The sequence below is a fragment of the Ursus arctos genome, unplaced genomic scaffold, assembly GCF_023065955.2.
Source record: "Ursus arctos isolate Adak ecotype North America unplaced genomic scaffold, UrsArc2.0 scaffold_1, whole genome shotgun sequence".
In the NCBI taxonomy this organism is placed as follows: Eukaryota; Metazoa; Chordata; class Mammalia; order Carnivora; family Ursidae; genus Ursus; species Ursus arctos.
The window spans coordinates 80,574,176-80,597,251 of NW_026622763.1; the positions used below are offsets into that span (position 1 = coordinate 80,574,176).

Genomic DNA, 23,076 nt, shown 5'->3' on the forward strand with positions numbered 1-23,076 from the left:
GCCTTCAGCTCAGGTCATGATCTTTGGGTCCTGGGATCCAGCCCTGCACAGCAGGGAGCCTGCTTCTCCCTCTCCCTCTGCCCCTCCTCTCTATTTGTGCTCTCTCTCTCTCTCAAATAAATAAAATCCAAAAGAAAGAAAGAAAGAAAGAAAGAAAGAAAGAAAGAAAGAACGAACTATGCCTTCTAAATTTGAAAATTATTTTCTCAATTAAATATGAAGAGATTTGGGAAAATTTTAATTCAGTTAAGCTAGTATTTTTTTAAAGAAGATTTTATTTATTTATTTGAGAGAGAGAGCGCGGAAGCAGAGGAGGGGCAGAGGTAGAAGGAGAAGCAGACTCCCTGCAGGGAGCCCAATGATCCCAGGATCATGACCAGAGCTGAAGGCAGACACTTAACCAACTGAGCCATCCAGGCGCCCCTTAAGCTAGTATTTTTAAAAGGTACATAACCTAAATAAGTTAACTATGATTTAAGTTTTCACCACCTAAACTAATTTCCAAAATAATAACACCAAAATTTCTTCATTGAAATATCAGGTAACTTCTACCATGTCCAATATACGGATTTTCAGTCAATAAAACAATATGCACACATTATAAACCATGCTTTCAAAACAATTTTTAAGAACATAGGGGAATGGCTATGATGTATTTTTAAGGGAAAAAAACTGGACATATAGCTCTTAAAACAGTTTAGACCCAGTTTCACTTAAATACATACATAAAATAAATAAAGTCCAAGGACTGACATCCATATTACGAAGCCATTAAATTCATGTTTTAAAGAATCAGTATCATGAGAAAATGGTCATAATTCAATGTTACATGGGAAAAAGTCGGAAATAAAATATACATATAGCATGATCTCAATTTTGCTTTTTAATACAAATACATGGCTCCCTGGAGATTTCACACACACACACACACACACACACACACACACAAACACACACGAAGAAAAAAGACTGGAAGGTGACAATCAAATGTTCACAGTGCTCATTCTCTGTTCTGTGCATGGTGATATTATGGAAACTACCCTCCCTTTCCTATATTTCTCAAATTTACAACAAGCAAATACCTGGACTATAATATAAACAGAAAAGATTTTTTTCCTTTAAAGAAATGCAATGTAATAAAGTATTCTGAAGACATACTACGGGATAATGGAAATATTAACAGAATACATGTTGGAAAGAAATTTTTTAAAATATAAGTAAAAAATGTAAAATACTATTTCTGTAGTAAAACAACTGTGAATATTACTTTTAAACAATACACGAAATTTCTAAGCATTGTGGTTTTCTTTTTTAAGGCAGGTGGCATTCTCTAATACTTTACTGAGTAAATTCTAGTCACACTCTGGCAAAGCGACAGCAATGCTTTTACTGACAGCTCGTGGCGATGTTCTCTTGCCACGTGATGTAAAACTTTATCCGAGCCCACAAAAGCAAAATGCAACGCTTCAACCTTCCAGGCTTAAATGCCCGCTGCCCACCGTGCCTCAACGATCCCGTCAGAACCCAGAGAAAACAGGGGCAGGTGGCCGCCCGGGGCTCTCACCTGGTTCGGCTGCACGCGGCTCTCTGCAGCTCCTGCATTAACTGACCAGTACACTCTGGCTCTCGGCTGGCCGCCTGCAGCAAAGCTTTCCTAAACGTGTGCCGGCATTTCTTTTGACGAGATTCTGCCCGCTCCAGGCGGCAGAGGTGCTTATATTTCTGCTGAAAGTAAGTGCAAAGTTGGGTCACCCTGGAGCTCCTACTCTCCGTATCATCGTCATCTGACCTGGAAAGGGCAGGGAGAGAAGGGAGAAACTGATCAAACGTGAGGCTCGGTTTAGAGACGGGAAAGGCAGGTCAGGAAGCTGGTCGGATGCACAGGGTTAAAACTGGTGGCAGGTGAGCACACACTTTATGAAATTAGAGGAGAATTCCAGGAGAGCTGAAAGTAAGTACCATATTTCGACAATACGTAAGGCAGCAGAGACCACCCAGTGCTTTCAGCGGCTTCAGTTCTCAGCACGTCAGAGCTGGACACATGCGCCAGGGTCTTCCAAATTTTAAGTGACTAGGGGTTCTCAGGAAGAAAACAATTTCTTTACCTTTGCTTACTAAAAAGTCTGAGTAAACGACATGGCAGTTATGAGGAAGCACTCAGCATCATTTCATAAAAGATAGGTCATACCAGAAATAGAGCAGTGAATTCCAACAGTGCCTTATCAAAGAGCTGCCCTTTTAGATGCACTGCTTTTAACTACCCTTTTCTTGCTAAGCACTTACAGAATGTTGATTGTAGGGGTCACAATCATTCTACAGTATTATTTATTATTTTTTTTAACAAAGGAGATATCCTGGAGCGCCTGGGTAGCGCAGTCGTTAAAGCGTCTGCCTTTGGCTCAGGGCGTGATCCTGGCGTTCCGGGATCGAGTCCCACATCGGGCTCCTCTGCTGGGAGCCTGCTTCTTCCTCTCCCACTCCCCCTGCTTGTGTTTCCTCTCTCGCTGGCTGTCTCTGTCAAATAAATTAAAAAAAAAAAAAAAAATCTAAAAAAAAAACAAAACAAAGGAGATATCCTTTTTGAAGATTTTTTAAAAATTTATTGGTGGGGCAGAGCGAGGGAGAGAGAACATGAGTGGGGGGCAGGGGCAGAGGGAGAAGGAGAAGCGACTCCCTGCTGAGCTCAATCCCAGGCCTCTAGGATCATGAGCTGAGCCAAAGGCAGACACTTTGAGGGACTTAGCCAGCCAGGAACCCCTACTCTGCAAATATCTAGTCTAAGAAGTAAGTCCTAAGAAACATGTTCTCTTCAGTACAGTAGCTACTAAAAATATGCCAATTGAAGGATCTTACTTCAATCTTTTCATTTATTTAACATTCAACATTTGCTGTTGTCGATTACGTTGAGTATTACAAAGGAGAAAAAAATTTAAGCAGTTTGCAATGCAGTTTAGACAAGATAAACGTATCCCCAAAGTTAATTCAAAAGACGATCGAATCAGTAACTAAAACCGTGGGGCAGGATGACCAATGATTCAAATATCTGACCTTCATTCAGCAAAATCTAGGAGCTTTTTCTAGTTTGAGATCCCGAGACCCAGCCTAGATCTACTGAACCAGAATTTCCATGGAATGGGGCCCAGGAATCTTTATTTTCAATTGTTCCCTGAAGTCCCATAGCAGGATTCCATTCGGGAGTTCTGGTCGAGCCGGCAGGTACTATAAATATCTTCAATGTGAGGCAGAGAGAGAGAGAGGTATAGATATGGCCCAAGAGCTATTAAAGTTCACCAACAAGACTGCTGGATGAGAGAATTTGTAGAGGAGATGCCAGCAGAACTGAAGTGAAGAAAGGCTAGAATTTGAAGAGAAGAAAAAGGGTACCTCACAAGGATAAAGGAATAGAAGCCAGGCTTCAGAGATGGACAGGACAGGGAACAGCAAGTACTAAGTAGCTCACTTTGGCTAAGATGGGGCGTCCACAGGGGAGCACGGTGGGTAAGGCAAACTTTCTAAACCTAAACAGTAGATGAAAGCAGTGTTCTGCTTTTATTCTGCCAGCAGTGAAGAACCTCGTGGAGTCTGAAGAAAACAGACAGCAGTAACAGAGCCGTGCACGGGCAAGATGGCACTGTCGGCAGGCAGAAGTGAGGAAGAGACAGGGAAGAGGGCAGGGAGGAAATTACTATAGAACTCCAGGCAACAGGTAACAAGAACCCACACCAGGGCGGCAGCCGTGGGGCTGCAGACCTCGCCAACTGGGACGGGAGGATGCGAGGGACGATGATCACACGGCCGTTTCCGTCCGTGAAGCCCCGAGAACAGGAACACGAGCAGATCTGGGGCAGGAAATAAATTCCATTTCAGACGTAAGAAATGTAAAGTACAGATGAGGTATCAAAGGCAGCAGTGGGAAAAACCGTTGGAAATGATAAAGAGGAGCACAGCGACGGAAGGAATACAGACTTCAGAGCCAACAACCAGCAACTGTAGGACAGGGGAGGGGCTGTGAGTAAAAAGCCACAGAGATAATACAAAGAACAAGACCTGTAAGGGCCATTATCATAAAAGAATTAACTCAATTTGGTGACTGGATATGAAGGATAAGAAAGTCAATAATGACTCAATGACTTTGAACTTGCGTTAACTAGGAGAATGAAATGGAAGAGAGGAGAAACTGCAAGTTGTAAAGGGAGAGTAAAGCTCACGCAGACAGCCACTTGCCAGAGCTGTTACTTGAGAAGAATCTATTATGGCGGCAGGACAGACCAGATCTGCAGTTCTCAGGCTGACAGAGGCTGGACAGATGCGCCTGGATGTGGACGCGTGCTCCACCATGATGATGCAATTTTCAAAGCTCACACAGAAGTTCCATGCTGATCTTACTGCGGACCAGTAACAAGCCGTTTGCAGACCTGCACAGGTCCACAGACCACCCCCGGCATGGCCCTTAACTAGAAAATCTCCAACGCGCCTCCCACTTCTGCAATACTTGTACTTCATTCACACCTGGTTGTGGAGGAAGAGTCGCGCTGCGGGAGAGAAAGGCCAGTGGCCATGATATACCAGCAGTGACAGTCCTGCCACCTACAGCATTCTCAGTATGCTGCTTTCCTCATCTGTAAAATCAGAGCGCTGGCTCACCTATCTCCCAAGTTGAGAAGAGACGAAAAGAAATGACCTAACCGAAATCACTATGTAAGCACAGGTTAAATTATTATTAGATACAGAAACCTATAACCATTAACTAAAATTAAATCACTTATTAAATACACACATGTAAAAAACTCCTGGCCTAAACAGTTTTATTACCATGAGCTCTAGCAATGTCAAAAAAAAAAAAATAATTTGAATCACATACAAAATATTCCAGATGTCAGAAAAGAGGGGAATATTCTTTAAAAAAAAAAAAAAGATTTTATTTATTTATTAGAGAGAGAGCACATAAGCAGGGGGCAGGGCAGAGGGAGAGAGAATCTCCAGCTGACTCCACACTGAGCATGGAGCCCAATGCAGGGTTCGATCCCATGACTCCAAGATCATGACCTGAGCCAAAATCAAGAGTCTGACAATTAACCAACTAAGCCACCCAGGTACCCCAAGGGAATATTCTTTTAATAAAGCTAACCTAAACTTGACACCAAAAACTTATTAAGAAGGACAATATGACAAAAGGAGAATTACAGGAAAATCTTATTAATGATCTTAGAGGCAAAAACATTAGTAAGTTGAATCTAGCGGCATATAAAAAAAAAGAAATATTCAATCTGGGTTAAGTAATGTAGGAATGCAACAATTATTTTTCAATCCGATCTTACTAGACCTCTCTTCTGCAACAAAACCAATTTATTCTTCTTTTCCTTTCATCCTCAAACTTTCTACTTCCTTGCTTCCTCCCGTTATTGTCCTCATTTTCTTCTTTCCTCTTTCTTTTCCCAGTCCTCACTTCATGTATGGAAATTCTCCTTCATTTTCCTAACTTCAACATCACTTAAATACTGAAGACACAAGCTTGTTCTCTAGCCCATACCTCACAATTATATTTCGGACACAAGATATTCATTCTGCGTGCTCATCCACATCTGACTAACCCAGAAATGCTGCAATTAGGACAAGAGTACTGGGGAGGGGAGAGGTGCAGAGAGAGCAGCACTCTGAGGATCTACAGAGGGTTCCTTTCAGTTCTTCACTTGAGTACTGGTCCCGAGGCCAGGGGAACGACGTGAGAAGCGAAGGCCAGACAAGTCCCAGCAGCTCACACAGGGCAGGCATAGTTTGTGTTCCCACCATCCAAGGGGAAAAAACCTGCAACCTGCAGAGCACTCGGTAGACCACTCAGGAGCGGACTGCCTCCGTAGTGGGGGTAAAATGAGCCCTCCGCTAAAGGCTGTCGTGGCCCCATTTCACAACGTTTAAAAAGCAAGCCTCGAAAGCCGTTTCTAAGTAACATAACTGTGTCCCCAAACAAAGCTCTTAAAGGAAGACAAAATACCAGAATCAAATAAGTAAAATTAACAATGTCTGGCATCTAATCAAACTTCTAGAGATGAAAAATACAATGTCTAATATGAAAAATAGACTGAATGGGATTGATGGCTGGTTAGATGCCACGAAAGAGAAGATTCATGAACCTGAAGACAGCAACAGCAGCTTTCCAACATGAAACACGGAGAGGAAACAACAGACTGGAAAAAAAGTGAATGGGACGTCAATAAGCCGAGGGATAATTCCAAGCAGCCTAAACGAAGTGCAACGAAGTCTCTCAAATAGAAGGGGGAAGAAAAGTAACTGAAGAAAACTAGGGCAAAATTTTTCTACATTTCATGAAAATTATAAACTTACAGATCCAAAAAGGTCAATGAACCCCAAGCACAAGAAACATAAAGAAAATGAACTACACAAGTGGTTTAAAACTACTGATAAAGAGAAAAATCTTAACAGAGAAAAAAAGATATATAATGTTCCTTGGACCAAAGATGTGAAGGACAGCTGGCTTCTCACTGGAAATAATGCAAGACATGTGAGCAACACCCTTAAGTACTGAAAGAAAAACTGTCAACCTAGGATTTTATGCCAGCAAAAGTATCTTTCAAAAATGAAGGCATACATCTTTGAAACATGGATGGACCTAGCGGGTATTATAGGAAGGGAAATATGTCAGAGAAGACAAGTACCGTATGATTTCACTTATATATGGAATCTAAAAAAACAAAACAAAAAAAGCAGAACAGACCCATAAATACAGAGGGCAAACTGATGGATGCCAGAGGAGAGGGCGGTAGGGAGATGGGCAAAATGGGGTGAAGGGGAGAGGGAGGTGCAGACTTCCAGTTATGCAGTAAGTCATGGGAATAAAAGGTACAGCACAGGGAATATAGTCGATGGTATCAGGGTTGTACGGTGACAGATGGGAGTTACACTTGTGGTGAACAGAGCATTAACATGTAGACTTGTCAAATCACTGTGTTATACACCTGAAACTAATGCAACATTGTGTGTCGATTATACTTCAATTAAAAATAAAAGGCATAGGGGCGCCTGGGTGGCTCAGTCAGTTAAGCGTCCAACCCTTGATTTCGGCTCAGGTCATAATCTCAAGGTTGTGAGATCACGTTCCACGTCAGGGTCCACTCCAGGCTCCCTCTCCCTCTACACCTTCCCCCCAGCCAAAAAGGCATAGTCAATTATACCCCAATAAAATTTTTAAAAATGAAGGCAAAATAAAGACTTTTTCAGGCATAAAAGCTAAAAGAATTCATCCCCGGAAGAGCAGCACTACAAGAAACATTAAAGTGAACCATTCACACAGAAAGAAAATGACATCAGATGGAAATATGGCCAATTCAAAAAAGAAAGAACCCTAGAAATCGTAAATATGTGGGTAAATACAAAAGAGTATTTTTCTTTTAAATCTCCTTCAAAGATAACTAACTGCTTAAATACAATAGCAATGCATTATGGGGATTATAACATAGTAGAGGGAAACGTACAGCATTAAGTGTCCATGTTAGAAAACAAGGAAGATCCCAGTTTAAGCTATCACCTTAAAAACTTGAAAAAGAGAAACAAATGCAACCAAAACAAAGAACATAACAGAAGGAAATAACAGAGATAAGAACAGAAAACAATGAAATAAAGCTGAAAGAGAATCAATGAAACTAAAAGCTGGTTCTTTAAAAAGACCATGAAAAAGAATAGGAAATGAACAGACATACACATACATGCCAAGGGTTCCAATGCAAGATCAACAGCGTTTTCAATAGTATTGGTTGAATAGAAGATCCACACGGAAAAAATGATCCTTAGCACTGCACCTCACATTATGTACAAGTTATACAAAAATAAATTTCCACAGAGACTGTCAGTAAAACAATAAAGCTTCTAGAACATAGTATTAGAGAATAGCTTCGCGACTTTGAAGCTGTGGGGTAAGCAATGATTTTTTAAATGGGTCACAAATACATTACCCATAAAGAAAAAGACCAATAAATGTACTCATTAAAATTAAGAACTGGGGGCCCCCGGGTGGCTCAGTTGGTTAAGCGTCTGACTCCTGGTCTTAGTTCAGGTCATGATCTCATGGGTCATGGGATGGAGCCCTGCATCAGGCTCAGCACGGAGTCTGCTCCAAGGATCTCTCCCTCTGTCCCTGCCCCCGCTCATTCACTTGCCCGTGTGCTCTCTCTCTAAAAATAAAAAAATCTGGGTTCCTGAGTGGCTCAGTCGGTTAAATGCCTGCCTTCAGCTCAGGTCATGATCCCAGAGGCCTAGGATGGAGTCCTGTGTCGGGCTCCCTGCTCAGCGGGGAACCTGCTTCTCCCTTTGCCTGCCACTCCCCCTGCTCATGCTTGTGCACGCCCTCTCTCCCCCCTCTCAAATAAATACATAAAATCTTTTAATTAATAAATAAAATAAAAATAAATGAGTCTTTTAAAAAGTTAAGAACTATTCTGTATCAAAGACACAATTAGGAATATGAAAAGGTAAGCAGTTACTAGAAGTGATTACTGTTAACAATACATTTAAGATACCAACTTACTTCTGCTCTTGAGATGAAAGGAAGAGCCTGTGAGATCGCCTTTAGCACACGCGTCTACAGCTGAACTAAGTAACCAAGAATCTTTCCCAAACCAAGGCCAGGGGTGCCTGGGTGGTTTAGTCGGTAGAATATGTGACTTACAATCTCTGCATCGTGAACTCAAGTCCCTTGCTGGGCAAAAAAGCTTACTTAAAACAAAACAAAACAAAACACTTTCTCCCTGAAATTTCTTCAAGCACAATCCCAGTTTAGCAAGAAAACTCTTGAAAAGCAGGTTTGGGGAGAAGCCAGGTAGGCAGGTAGCAGAGAATGGTGATCAGACTACTATCAGTTTTTCTTCCAAGAACTCGATGAACTCCCAGAGGAATTTTATTTTATTTTACTATTTTTTTAAAGATTTTATTTATTTCTCTGAGAGAGACAGAGCATGAGCAGGGTGAGGGGCAGAGGGAGAGGGAGAAACAGACTCCCGCACAAGAGTTCAATGAGAATACGCTGAACGAGTAGCCACTCAGTGAATGAATCAAGGGGAAAGACTGAAGTGACGGCTGGACAAGGAAGGACAGCTGTGTAAAAAGAAGACAAGTATCCTGAAGAAGAAGAACCACCAGGAAAGTGTATCGTGGTAAGGCAAAGAGCAAACCAGTTAGCAGAGGTGACCAAGAGAAAGTAAAAATGCTACAGGGACGAAGGAAAATGCAATGGTCACAAGTCTGAAACAATAAACGAAACCTTCTGAAAAGTCTGCAAGAATAGAGGACAGAAACAGAATGTACATTGCCCCTCATCAAGAGCAAATCCACCCCATACTAATGCTCGGGTCATCCTGAAAATTCCAACAGGAATCTTCACTACCTTTATCATTCATTTCCTAGGTACCAAGTATTGTGCTAAGCATACGTTATGATACCTCATTACAGCAATGTGCAAAATGAACTCAAAATATCCCAAATCAAGTTAAGCTGACATGAACATTCACCTGAGGAAGCATGACTGATAGTATCCGTAACTGTCAAAGTGTTAAGTTCAACTGTACTTTATCTGAAAAAAAGAATATGCTAATGCTAAGGAAGCAGTCTTGAATGATACATGAAATGGAACCTTGAAGAGAGAAGAAAACTACAGCATTCTCTAATCCTTCCAGGCCCAAATAAGCTCCCCAGGAAGTTTTACTCAGTGGACATTTGTACTACTTAATGATTATTTCTCACTTTAAACTGGCCTTCTGGTTTATACATTGGTCTCTAGAGAATCAGTTCCCTGAGTCTCATCACCTCTGGGTGGACTAACAAATCCTATTTTAAGCCTATAAACCAAAAAACCAGGCTCTAGAGAATACATGTCCATACAACGATACTATGAGAATTTAGGAGTTGGCCTGGGGCAGAGAGCTGGTCTCCCCTCTATCTGGCCAAACACCCATTCAAACCACAATACTTAAAAATAAATAAATAAATTAGCTGAGTCTGAGAGCCATCTCTTGGCTCCACAGACAGGGCTCTATCTCAGAATGGCCCCACTGGACTACCTGAATCCCTGAGGCAGTCCCAAAACAGAGAGCGCCTTCTCACTGTCACAGAAAAGGCTGTGCATTCATCAGTCTACAGCTTTCTGATAAGGCAGATACCAGGAACCCTTAATGAGATTATCCTGAAAACCATTTTAGCACATTAGAAATACTCAGCACTTAAGAAAGACGAAAGAATGGATCAATCCTGCAGAAGACAGAGCTGAAGTACACCGTTCCCAACTACCGTAGGCATCAGGCCAGAGAAGATCCAGAGAAGTGGTAGCGGGACTCCAAGCAGCCCTGGGACTACAGGCCGATTCCTGAGCCTGCCCGGGCCTTGGTCTCCTCTTCTGTAAAATGAGAGCATGCAACTAGGTAATCTCGAAGGTCCCTTTTCATTCCAAGTTCTATTCCAATTGGTTCCTTCAGTGACACATGGGAAAGGTACAGAAACAAATTTCCCAAGAAAACCGAAAAGCAGCTTGCCTCAAATAGAGTACATTTCTTCCCGAGTGGAATCTATTTTACCTGTTACAATAAAACTAGATACAATGAGATAAAAGAACATTAGCATATAGAGCAAAACATCAGGCCACTGAAGGGGTAATTGAGGAATAAACACAAAAAGGAAGACTTACGCGTGTCTTTCGTATCTGAGGGTTTCTCGGATGGACCAGGCCACCTGGTAGGGCGAGGCCTGCTCTGCGTCCTCCAGTTCCTCCCCGCTCTCCTCCGACCAGTCCAACCCTGGCACACACGACAGGATAGTGTTAAGTTAGGAAAAAACGTATTTTTTTTTTAATTTAGAAGAAGAAAAGCTACCCGAAATGCATAACCCAAAACCTGTAGCACATACTATCACAGTGTGGATAAATGCCTCCCTGTTCTGATGAAAGTATTAATAATGAACATATGGTATATACTCAGGTTTAAAATAATGACACTGTAACCCAAAAAAGCTATATTCCAAGGAGAAACTTGTCAGACACTTCACAAACAGAGCAGAAGCATAAGCAGAGAATTCAAGTCCTTCCCCCCACCAAAAAGGTAGAATTTCTGAAGTAGCAAAACATCATACACTAAACATCATACATAATGTCAGGAAAACATAAAACAAGGCTAAAGATTTCAGGTAAGAAAGAAATCAAAATGTACTGGTGGATTCACTCTGTACTTCCCCAAGGAAGGGCCGCAGGATAAATTGTCAAAGGCAAACACTTCATCCCCTTGCCCAACACCTCCGGAGGAAAAGGACTCCATCCACCACGCAGGGCCATGCCTGGGCTCCTGCCCTCTGCAGGAAGAGGGAAGGGTAAAAGAGCAATATTCTATTCCCAATGTGGCTCGGGCTTTCTGTTCACTCTTTTAAACAAGAACTGCCACATTTGGCGGCATTTTGCAAAACAAGTTTAGAGAGGAAAAGAGAGAAATACAGGATGAACAATGCTTACTTGTTAAATGTTACTAATTTTAATGATTGGATAATTATTAGCTCCAACATAAAGGTTTTACCTTTTTAGAAGTTTTGTATCTTGAAAGGTTCTCAATAAATACTGATGTTGCACAGTCTAACATGTATAACTTTACTATACTCATTCTGCTATGAGATTTGAATGAGATACCTTGATAACAAGTATTTGGTCTTCCTTCTTGAGACCCTCAAACATCAAAAGACCATCTTCATTAGACAGTTATGTTAGAAAGGACCTCACTAGTTGCTTCTACAATTTAAACGAGTTTACATGTGCCAAATAGGGAAATCAAGAAAAGGTTAATCGAAATGCAAATTGTAATGTTTAAAATTAAGTAACACATTGCCACTGTCATAAAGAAACCTCAAATCTAGTTCCAAGATGACTATCCAAATGTTAGGTCACCTTAAAAAGTAAGTTACTTAAAAAAAAAAAAAAAGTTATTTTCCCTTAACCAAAATAATTAGTGATTAAAAAAAGTAAAAAACAAGTAATCACAATAACATTAGCTTCAGGATCCGATACTGAAAGGCAAGGTCTTTTTTTTTTTTATTTAAAGATTTTATTTATTTATTTGACAGAGATAGAGACAGCCAGCTAGAGAGGGAACACAAGCAGGGGGAGTGGGAGAGGAAGAAGCAGGCTCCTAGCGGAGGAGCCTGATGTGGGGCTCGATCGCAGAACACTGGGATCACGCCCTGAGCCGAAGGCAGACGCTAACGACTGAGCCACCCAGGCACCCCTGAAAGGCAAGGTCACAAAGTGACACTTAAGGTAACCTTTAAAATTAGGATAGGAAATATCTTTTATTATTTTTGTATAATTAATAATAATTTCTACTAAGTCACCCGTATTTTCTCTGAAAAAGTCAAGATCTAAGTTGTAAAAACTAAGATGGAAGTGTTTCTCTTGTGAAATTAACTGTCCAATAAAGCAAACCTTTGGTCTTGGCTTCGTTATCACTGGTTTTAATATAACTAACTGAGATAACCAGCCCAGACAAGACTGTAAAAGCTGATTACAAGACGGCATTTTTCTTCAAGTATTCTTTGCTGACATGAATGCAGACTGTACTTGGTCTTAACAGTGCACTACAGTTTCTGGCTTCTCCAAAGTAACCTTCGTTTTGAAGACCTAGGACCCTAACATGCTTGAATTTTAAAAAAATCTAAAAATTTTAAAAAAATAAAAATAGAAGGGGGGGCGTGTGGGTGGCTCAGTTGGTTAAGCGTCTGCCTTTGACTCAGGTCATGATCCCGGGGTCCTGGGATCGAGCCCTGCGTGGGGCACCCTGCTCAGCAAGGAGCCTGCTTCTCCCTCTCCCTCTGACATTCCCCCCTGCTCGTGCTCTCGCTCTCTTTCAAATAGGTAAATTTAAAAATCTTAAAAAAAAAAGATAATACTTTTTCTGTAAGTTTTCGTTCTGTTCGAAATGACAAAAAACAGCCCCCAACACAACATACGGTTTGTTTGAAAAGCTAAAAAATTACCAGCATTCACAAATACACAAAAGCATAAATATTTAGTAGATGACACGGGTACATTGTGGAATAAGAGGCAAACATTTGGGAAAAAATACAGTTAGATTTTGCCTCAAAACTAATACCTATGAATTCCAAATAAAGGACTACAATGTAAATAATCAAACAATAAAAGGACTAAAAGAAAATATGGTGAATATATTATATACTCTTGGACCCCAAAGAAGTAAGAAACAAAATAAAGCAAAACAAAACAAAAAGTCTGATTCAAAAGGAAAAAATTCTAAAAAAAAACAGAACACACGATTTTAACTCCTAAATTCCAAAATAATTATCATACATATTTAAAAGCAAATAACAAATGAGAGGGAGGAGAGGCTTTGCAACAAACATGAAATATGTATAAAAATATCTTACCAAATCAATTAAAAAAAAAAAGCCCTTCAATAGAAGTGAGTGAAAAAACTCAAAACATAAAATAAGAGCTACAAATGTCCAAGAAGCATATGAACAAACATTCAGAGCTACATTACTAATTCAAAACAGCAGTTCTCACTTGAAGAACAGTCCACAGATTCCCAGGGGTCCCTGAAACCCTCTTAGGGAGTTCCTTAGGTCAACACTATCTTCAAAATAAGAAGACATTATTTGCTTTTTTCACTGTGTTGGCATTTGCACTGATGGTAAAAAATTTAAAAAATTAAAAAAATAATAAAAAGCCACGGCGGGTAAACGTGCTGGCACCTCGGCATGAATCAGGGCAGGGGCACCAAATTAACAGTCATTCTATGTTTCACACCATGACGTGCAGTTAAATGAAAAATAAATTAAAATAAAATAAATAAAATAAAATAATAACAGTTAAGAATATCCCCAGGCACCTGGGCATCTGTCTTGGGCTCGGGTCATGATCCCAGGGTCCTAGGATCGAGACCCCCGCTTCGGTGGGGAACCTACTCCTCCCTCTGCCTGCCGCTCCCCCTGCTCGTGCACGCACTCTGTCTTCCTCCGACAAATAAATAAATAAAATCTTAAAAAAAAAAAAAAGAATATCCGTGACAAAGCTCAGTCTATTAAAGACTGTTTATTAAATCTTAGCCCTTGACTACACGTCTGTACGCCAGTCTTTGTGCCTCCACGTGAAGTCAGAAAGCCCCTGCGCTGCACACGCAAGACGTGCGATGGTTGTCTTGAGGAAAAGCACTTGCAGCACTGGTCTAACTGTGACCTGAACTAGCTGCTTCTCTCCCCCATTCAACACCATTTTTATTCGAAAGAGTGACTGACAAACTATGCTTATTAAGACTTGGGTATCTGACAGTCACTTTTTCTAAAATGAACACAGGGAAACTGTCACTTCAAGGCAAACAACGGACAGTACTTGTTGCCAACAATGAAATTCAGATTTCCACCTGAAAGCTCGATTTTTTTTTTTAAACCTGAAGTCATCACTAAGTCTGTGACAACTTTCTAACAGACTTTTCTGATGAGATTGGTGGTAATATTAACGAATGGAATTTTGTTTTGTTTTTAAGCAGGCTGCACACCTACCCTGGAGCCCAATGCAAGGCTTGAACTCACGACCCTGAGATCAAGACCTCAGATGAAATCAAGAGTCGGATGGCTAACTGAGCCACTCAGGTGTCCCACAAATGTGATCTTTAAATTTTGTATAATGAAATATGTCCACATTTGGAACGTATGTTTAACTAGGTAAACCAAAACTTTCCAAGCGACCCATATATGATGTTACAAAATCACACATGGGTAAAAAGACCCATTCAAAGTGCAAAGTAGATCAACGGATTTTTAATGTAATCGTTTGCAGAATTCCTTGTTATGGTTTCAGGTTTCACATTGAAACTGATCTTTAAGAAACTACCATTCATCAAATTTGGGTGTAGAATCAAATAAGAATATCCACAATTATTTTTAAAAAGCTAGTAAAATATTCTTTCCTTTTCCAACTACAAACATGTAAGCCGTGTTTTCACATATTAATCAAAATCACATATCATGACAAATTGAATGCAAAAGCAGAAAGAATCTAGCTGTCTTCCAGCAAACCACACATTAAGATTAAAAAACAAGGTAAAATAATGATGCTTTTCTCATTATATTTCTTTTCTTTTGCAAAAACATAGCTATTTCATAAAAAGAACATGTTAACATGTGGTGTTATCTTTAAAAATGCATTTTATTAACATTTTTAAAATTTCTCAGTTTTAACTTCTAATTCAGTAAATATCAAATGTAACTCACATACACAAAGGCTCTATCTATGGTGTCCTCAATCATTCTGAGGTGTAAAGGGATTCTAAGGCCAAAAAATTTGAGAAACACGGATCTAAGGCATGCAATTAAAGCAAATTTTCTATTAAATTTGCAGAGGCACAATAATAACCACTATCCAGTACTGCAAAGACGTAGAGAAACTGTCATTCTCATACCCTGCTGAAAGAAGGGTAATGCGACAAAATAGTTCTGAAGGACAATTTGACAACATGTATCAAAATGCTTTTAAAAAAAATGTAAAAGCTTGGAATCAGCAATTCTGCTTCTAGGAATCTATTTGAAGGAAATATTAAAGCTGTGACAGTAATTATTTTACTATGAGTCTGTACAGCTACAACACTTTTTAATAATATAAACTGGAAACAACCTAAATTAGAGAAAGAATTCAGCTGTGACAAATCACACTGTGTATGAAAAATTACTACCTTCATAGTACATTATGAAAAATTTGAAAACAGGTTATAAAACTCTATGTATAGCAGGAACCCAATTTTATAGATCTGAAATATACCAAGGCATTAACAAATGGGTATTAATAAGGTTGGGTGTTTTATTTTTTTTTCCTATTCCCTTTCTTTAAGTTTCATTAGTTGTTTTAATTACCAAAAGTCATACATGATTTAATAACAGGTGAAACAATAGAAAACTCTACTGTAAGAAGAGGTGCCATTCCCATCTCTATAAAAACACATCCTGTCCAATTCTGTCCTCCCCTTAATAGTCAGTGTGAACAGCCTCCTAGTGTATAACCATTCACACTTTACCTATGCTCACACCCAACAGGCAAACATCTATCTGTCCAGATGCTTGATCAATAGATATACTGATATCCCTTGTTTATTTATTTTTACAAAAATGGGGTAATGCAATACCTCTGGATTTTTTCTACTTGCTAATATAACATTGGCACATCCAGTTATAAAGATTGTTCGAGGATTTTTAATACTGCAAGCAATGCTGCAATAAACATCCTTGAACACATACATATCCTTACATTCTGGTATTTCTTTCACCCATAGGAACAGAGTCCCAAAAGTTTGAGTTTGCTGGCTCCAAACACACTCTTAATTAGTAAATATTGTCACATTATTCACCAGCAATATAGAAGCCTCATCAACACTGGATATAATTTTTGCCCATCTGATAGTAATTATTATTTTAATTTGCATTTCCACACCTGCTATGGGGATTGAGGTTTTCACTGGTTTACTGACCATCTACATTTCTTCTTCCTCTATTCCCATCCTTTTCCTATTTTTCTGTTACTATCATGTCATGCAAGCGGTTTTTCCTAAAGTTAGAATCACTGCTCACGCCATATTTAAGAATATATTCCAAATGAATTAAAGGTTTAAATAATCAAACACAGATCAAACTATCAGTAAGAAAATATAAAATACCTGTACAAACTTGGGATCAGAGATTTTCTTGAGCAAGAAAATTCAGAAGCAATAAAGGAAAGACATTTCACTACATTCAAGTTTTACCTGTATTTTTTCACTTTAAAATCATGAACAGGTATTGCTTTGAGAATTTTTTTACAAGGTTTTGTTTGTTTGTTTTTTTCAACTGTCAGCAGATATTAACAATGCTATCATTATTCCAAAGTCCTATGATAAGACATGTCGAAAACTTCATCAGACACAGGTGCTGAGCTCACGGGGGAAGAGGACCCAACACAACTGCCTTTTAATACTGTTGCCGCAGCCACTAACTAGAAACTGTGACTTTGATTCTAAATTTCCCAACTCCTACTTCCGTATCCCATCCACCAAGGATTATCCCCTCCACTAGCCTACTTCCTTTACGATGGCCTCCCTAAACAGTCTCTCACTGGACCCCTGCGTCCCAGGGCCCCTCCACCCCCATCACACAGGCTGGAGTTCCGAACACAGAGCCTCCTGTGAAAGGGCACGCGGAGTTACCTGACGGGTGTGACATCTGCGCAACGGGAGAACTCACCTAAATGGGGAAACAGATCAGTGTCCAACTGATGCTTCTGGGTGCACAGTTTCACCAGTCTCTGCAGGCGACTTATACAGGACAAGTGTGGAGAGAAGGCTGTGGCTTTCATGAGGACCCGGTCAGTCCGGGGCGGGTCCGCAGCGGGAGCCCTACTGGATGGCAGGAGGGGCAGCGGCCTCTTGTGGGACAACTGCCTTGTTTGTGCTATCGTGTGCGTGGTGGGGGCCACTCCCTGCACTGGTAGGCTGGTGTTCGGAGGTGGAGGTGACTTGCAGACTAAACCCTGCGGTGGCGGTGGCGGTGGCGCCGGAGGTTTCAGAGTGGACAGAGGTGACAGGTGGGAGTGCTGCTGCGGGGGCTGCTGCTGAGAAGGCGCAGGAGGGGGGCTAAAGTGCTCTTGCCGAACTTTTAAAATCTCGGTCTCTCTCTGGCGCTGCCGATTCTGGGCCAACTTGCTCTGCAACTTCTTTCTCACAGTTGCCCCTTTCTTTAGGTCGTCATCTTCCTCGTTGAAAGCGAATGGGTCTTCCAACTCGGTTTCCAGGTAGTGGAGAGGGACCCTAGCCCCGGGTGGAGAGAGGGACATTCCATCCAGTCCATTGGGCATCTTCAAGGCCAACGGGGGCACCGTCAGGCTAAACGCCATGGTATCCATCTGGTGCCTGACCTTTACCTCATCTATAGGATCATTCTTTTTCTTCCTCTCTTTTTTCGGGATAAAGCCAAGTACCTGCAAGTGGCTGTTGCAGTACCTTTAAAAACACACACAGGGAAATGTTTATGACACACACTAAGAAAAGCAGAATATAAAACTACACAGTATAAAATGTGAATCCTACGTAATATATTAAAAATGCATGACTATAGGAACTCTCGGCATTCATGAATTTAATATAAACAACTTCACTACTCTCAAGCAATCCTCAAAGTCTGCAATTTTCCAAAGCAAACAGGTGAGTTGTGTGTACGCAGCAGCTGCCAGACAGAGGCGAGTCATTCAAACACTGAGTGGCCCTGGATAACCATCCAGCTATGGCTTCTCACTCTGCTTTGTTATTTTGTATTCACAGCACACAAAATAACTCATCAAGTCTAAAGGGTCTCGTAAAACTCTGCTATGGAGAGGGGGGAATTAATAGATATAGATATAGACAGATACAAATATATACATTCCAATGTCATTCAAGTATTTGTAGATTCACGAAGATCTTATGACATAACCCCTAAAAACATCAAGTGCCTACAGTGTTCTACACACACACACACACACACACACACACACACAGAGAGAGAGAGAGAGAGAGAAACCGAGAATACAGAAGGGAAGGAGAAAGTAAAATAATAAAACTAGTTAAAGGGATTATAGATGATTCCTCAACAGCCAGAGAAGGACATGTTTCCACCTGCAGGAGGTACTAAGATAATGCCCTTTATACAGATGAGGAAGCTAAACTTGATAAAAATGAAGTAACTTGCCCCAAACCCCCCATCTGGAAACTGACAGAGCTGAGCCTCAAATGAAGACTCAAAGCTCAGGAAGACACTCAACAGTCTTCAGCAATGAGGTTACTTCTGTAACATAAATGGTATTTTAAAAATACTTTAAAAAGCTCAGAAACCTTCCACCTAGTAAGTAAGTAGAATGCATGCTGTTCCCCTAAACCACACTGAACACCTATGGAGGCTCTGAACCGGTAGAAAAGCAGTGTTTCCCAGACTGGTATTCCTCCTGCAGCTGAGAAGGTTAACAGGTATGCCATAAAGAGAGTATTCCATGCTTAAATAAATTTGGAAAACGCTGGCTTCAACAGAATTCGACAATGATTGTTGTTTGTGCTGAACAACTTCTCAAAGCACTTTGTGTGATACCGTGCATTAGGCTGCAGGTGGCAAGGTACCCGTCTGGCAGTGTTTCCCAAACTTACTTGAAAATGGCATCCATTTTTATTGTAGTGCACCTGTGATATCGCCACAGACCACAGTTTGTGGGAAAATGGCAATAACGTAATTAATGTCAATCCTCAAAACTCATTGGGCTGTAGCGGACACATTTTTAAATAACTGTTAAAAATACAGATTCACCAAATAATCAAGAGACATGGTTTTGTTAGTTTGTCTTGGAAATAAATCTCTCAGAGACACACCTCAATTTTAATAGGACTATTTAAGAAAAATCTTCCTGGACAATTAAGAGAGTCTGCACCGTGTGTGTGTGCACATGCTTGCACATACACACCTAACAGGTTTGGGCTAGGTCTTACACATACCTTACACAGAACAGATTTCTAAAGCTATGGCCAGCAAGGAAAAAAGTTGCAGGGATAACAACATGATTTTTGTCATCGTTTTCAAGCCATTTTTAAATTAACAAAAGGGTTAGTAGGGGAGAATGAGGTGGGTTTTTTTTTCAATTTGGAAATGACATTTTTCTTTTTTTTTTTTTTAAAGATTTTTTTTTATTTATTTATTCGACAGAGATAGAGACAGTCAGCGAGAGAGGGAACACAAGCAGGGGGAGTGGGAGAGGAAGAAGCAGGCTCATAGCGGAGGAGCCTGATGTGGGGCTCGATCCAGTAACGCCGGGATCACGCCCAGAGCCGAAGGCAGACGCTTAACCGCTGTGCCACCCAGGCGCCCCTGGAAATGACATTTTTCTGCAGGTTACACATGGGCAGCCCGAACGGGTAACTGAGGCTGCTCCGCGGCACCCCCCCGTAACAGGGCAGAGGCCCATCTGCAGGTACAGCCCTCCTTCAACCTCAGCCTCGACTCCTGCTCCAGCTACTGTCGGCACTAGCACAGCACAGAGCCTGTAAGACACTTCCTCTTCTAGAAGGGAAAAATTTTCATAGCTAGAATTACAACAGCTTATTTAGCTATGATCAGCGTTTAAAAGAAGTATGCAAATATGAACTGAATTAACTATACAGGGGAGTGACTTCTAATGGGTTCTTCTGAAGGGACAAAAATGTTGTAAATTAGACTCTGATGATAGTTGTACAATCCTGTGAATATACTAAAAAATACTGAATTGTATGCTTCAAATGAGTGAATTGTATCAGATGGGAATTATACCTTAAGTAAGTTGTTTAGGAAAACGGTAAACATATAGGAAACAAAAAAACTTCTTGACAAATATACACTACTAAAAATATATAAAATTCTAGCAAATTTAAAGTATTATGTAAAATAACCAATATAACCACTTATCTCTGAGAAACAAAGGCAACAGAAGTAAGCCTTAGCCTCCCACTGTACATTAGAAAATGAACTTTACTTTTTAATTATACCAGTACTCCTACTGAAGATAACACCATTCTATTTCAAAGAGGTAGAATCCATAAGTTAGCATTTTTAATACATACCAGAAGACAGACACCATATGCTAAGAAGCTTCCTTTAGCTGACCACCAATCAGATAATTTTATCAAGTAAAAGCCTTTGGGAATTTGTTTTCTAAAATAATACATAAAACCATCTCAAATTCCTAAGTGTCCAAAGAATAACTGCATTAACAATAATGAATGCTTATTTTCAAAAGATTATCAATCTTTTCTACATTATATCATATACTGTAGTTATTAACTATCAATATTTATATACACATTAGGCCTTATATCATTTCAACCTGGACTTCTTGAGGCAACGTAAGAGTATTACCTCTTACTGATGTCCACTTTAATCTATCTGCAAACAACCCTACAAATAATAAAAATATTCATACCATTTGCATTGGTTTGAACCAATTCCGAAAAAAATTTATGTAACTTAGTACTTAAGTGTAGTTTCTCTTGACATAGCCTCACAAAAGTTCTTCCCCTTCTTTTCTTGTTCTAAAAAGAGGAAATTACTTAGAATATCAAGGTGAAGACCTATGATTCAGAGAATTAATATTCTGGAGAAATTCAGAGCAACTCTTGTTTTACTTCTCACTGCTATTAAGATAGTGTTTGCTTCTGCTGAAATTAAAAAAAAAAAAATCCAAGGGACAACTGCAAATGTGGTAAACGGAATTTAAGACAAAATTATAGGAGTGCCTGGCTGGCTCAGCCAGAGGAGCCTGTGACTGATCTCAGGGTCATAAGTGTGAGCCCCATGTTGGGTACAGAGATTACTTAAATAAATAAATAAACTTAAAAAAAAAGGACAAAATTATACATGTGTTTATAGTGGAGCTTGGAGAAAAAAAATGAATCCAAGTTCATTAATTCTTCAAGTTAAAAAAGGCCAGGGGTAAGAAATGGGCATGTTAAATCAGCTAGAAGCAGCTGGACAGATATGTTTAGCCAGGTACAGTGGTCCCTTTCTCAACTGAGATTAAAATTTTATTCCTTGCCTCACTGAACAGCTGCTTCTAACTTTCAGGTATTGTAATGTGAGGCTTTAAGTGCTCATTAGAAATTCCAAGGGAGTATTCCCAAATCACCACATGATGCTATACTCATTTTGGTGGGAGCTCTATTAACACAAATTATTTATTTCACTGTAATAGTGTAAAAATTGCTCACTATGACACATACAAAACATGACCTCTTTTCAACCAATTTATGCAGGTGACATCTGCTTACATAGAGGAATAAGAATGAAGGCTGTATATACATAATTTAAAGTTAAAAGTAAAATGTTCACATTTTCTACCTAAAGTAACAATATTTGAAACTTTTGGGAAAGTAATTATGCATCTCTCTGTAATATCCTACAATGACTCACATGGTTTCTGGAGAACTGAAGAAAAAGAAATTATATATGAAATAGTCTGAATTTTCCTGAGAATATGAAAGATGAATAACCATCCTAAGACTCTCTAAAAACACCTCCGTGTTTTTTAATTCAGCTAAGTAAAAATTCATAATCCTAGTGATAAAGCCTCTTACTATGAACATATCGTTTCTCAATTATGTTAAACATACTTTATATGGAACTCTTTTAACCAAAAGAGGCAAGATTACAGAACAATGCCAAACACTGCTCAGAAGTCTGATGGAAAGTAAATCTTCTCAATTCAAGTAATCATTCTTTTGAGTAATTCTTTTTCAGTAAGTACATATCCTTTGCTACCTTTCAAGCAGATTAAAAAATTCCAAAATCATCACCATTAATTACAATACCTGAGTAGTTCCTATAATTTGTTGTTTAAGCACATCTCTATCACAATCAGGAACTACTGTGTAAGACTGCATGCCAATCAAACACAAGCAATGATTCTGAGGAAAATATTATTTTAAAGTCTATTAAATAAAAAACAAAACACACTCGAACATACTTTTCAAATAATTCCCCAGGTTTACTACTCCATTTTCTAAAAACTGCCATCTCCGTCTTTAGAAACATTCCAAGGTTTACTTAGATTATCCCAGAACTCAATGTTTAAATTCACCACATTTAAAAAAAGAAAACAAAAAAAAGGAAAATTCCAAGCGTACAAATGATATCAAAGATGGATTCCCATGATCAGCTCTTACCTACGATCCTCTGATTTGGGGATGGGGTTGGTGCAGCGTTGGCTGTTATACTTGGCCACATATTCACATTGCTTGAAGGGGGCAGTCTTGTCCTCCAGAACGTGTCTGATACAGAAAGCGTACCCGTTGAGTCGCCGCTGCTTGCACAGTTTGGGGCTATATGAGCACAAGGGCTTATTGTCAACCTCAGAGAAGTGTATATGTTTCCCTTCATACATCACGTGACTCTATTCCTTGTGAACATCAGCTAAAAGACCACCACAAAAAAAGAAACCCAAATGATAAATCAGAGAGTATAAGGCAGATTTAAGTTGAGAATTTCACTGAGGGACTTCTGGCCCCACAGCCATAC

The 23,076-nt window shown here is 39.8% G+C and overlaps 1 protein-coding gene across 6 annotated transcripts in view; it reads right to left on the reverse strand.

The window, feature by feature from the left end:
- The window catches only part of INO80D (INO80 complex subunit D), a 66,463-nt gene that overhangs the window by 25,625 nt on the left and 17,762 nt on the right, over positions 1–23,076 (reverse strand). For 5 of the 6 annotated variants that reach the window (XM_026492119.4, XM_044381227.3, XM_026492120.4 and 2 more), the window contains 4 exons: positions 22,725–22,971; positions 17,260–18,014; positions 10,688–10,796; positions 1,565–1,789 (listed from right to left, as the gene is read on the reverse strand). In XM_026492119.4, the coding sequence (XP_026347904.2) occupies positions 1,565–1,789; positions 10,688–10,796; positions 17,260–18,014; positions 22,725–22,942 (1,307 nt within the window). In that variant the 5' untranslated portion in view covers positions 22,943–22,971. Of the gene's footprint in view, positions 1–1,564; positions 1,790–10,687; positions 10,797–17,259; positions 18,015–20,986; positions 21,096–22,724; positions 22,972–23,076 lie in introns of those variants that run through there. The other variant, XM_044381228.3, reaches the window with a different exon arrangement.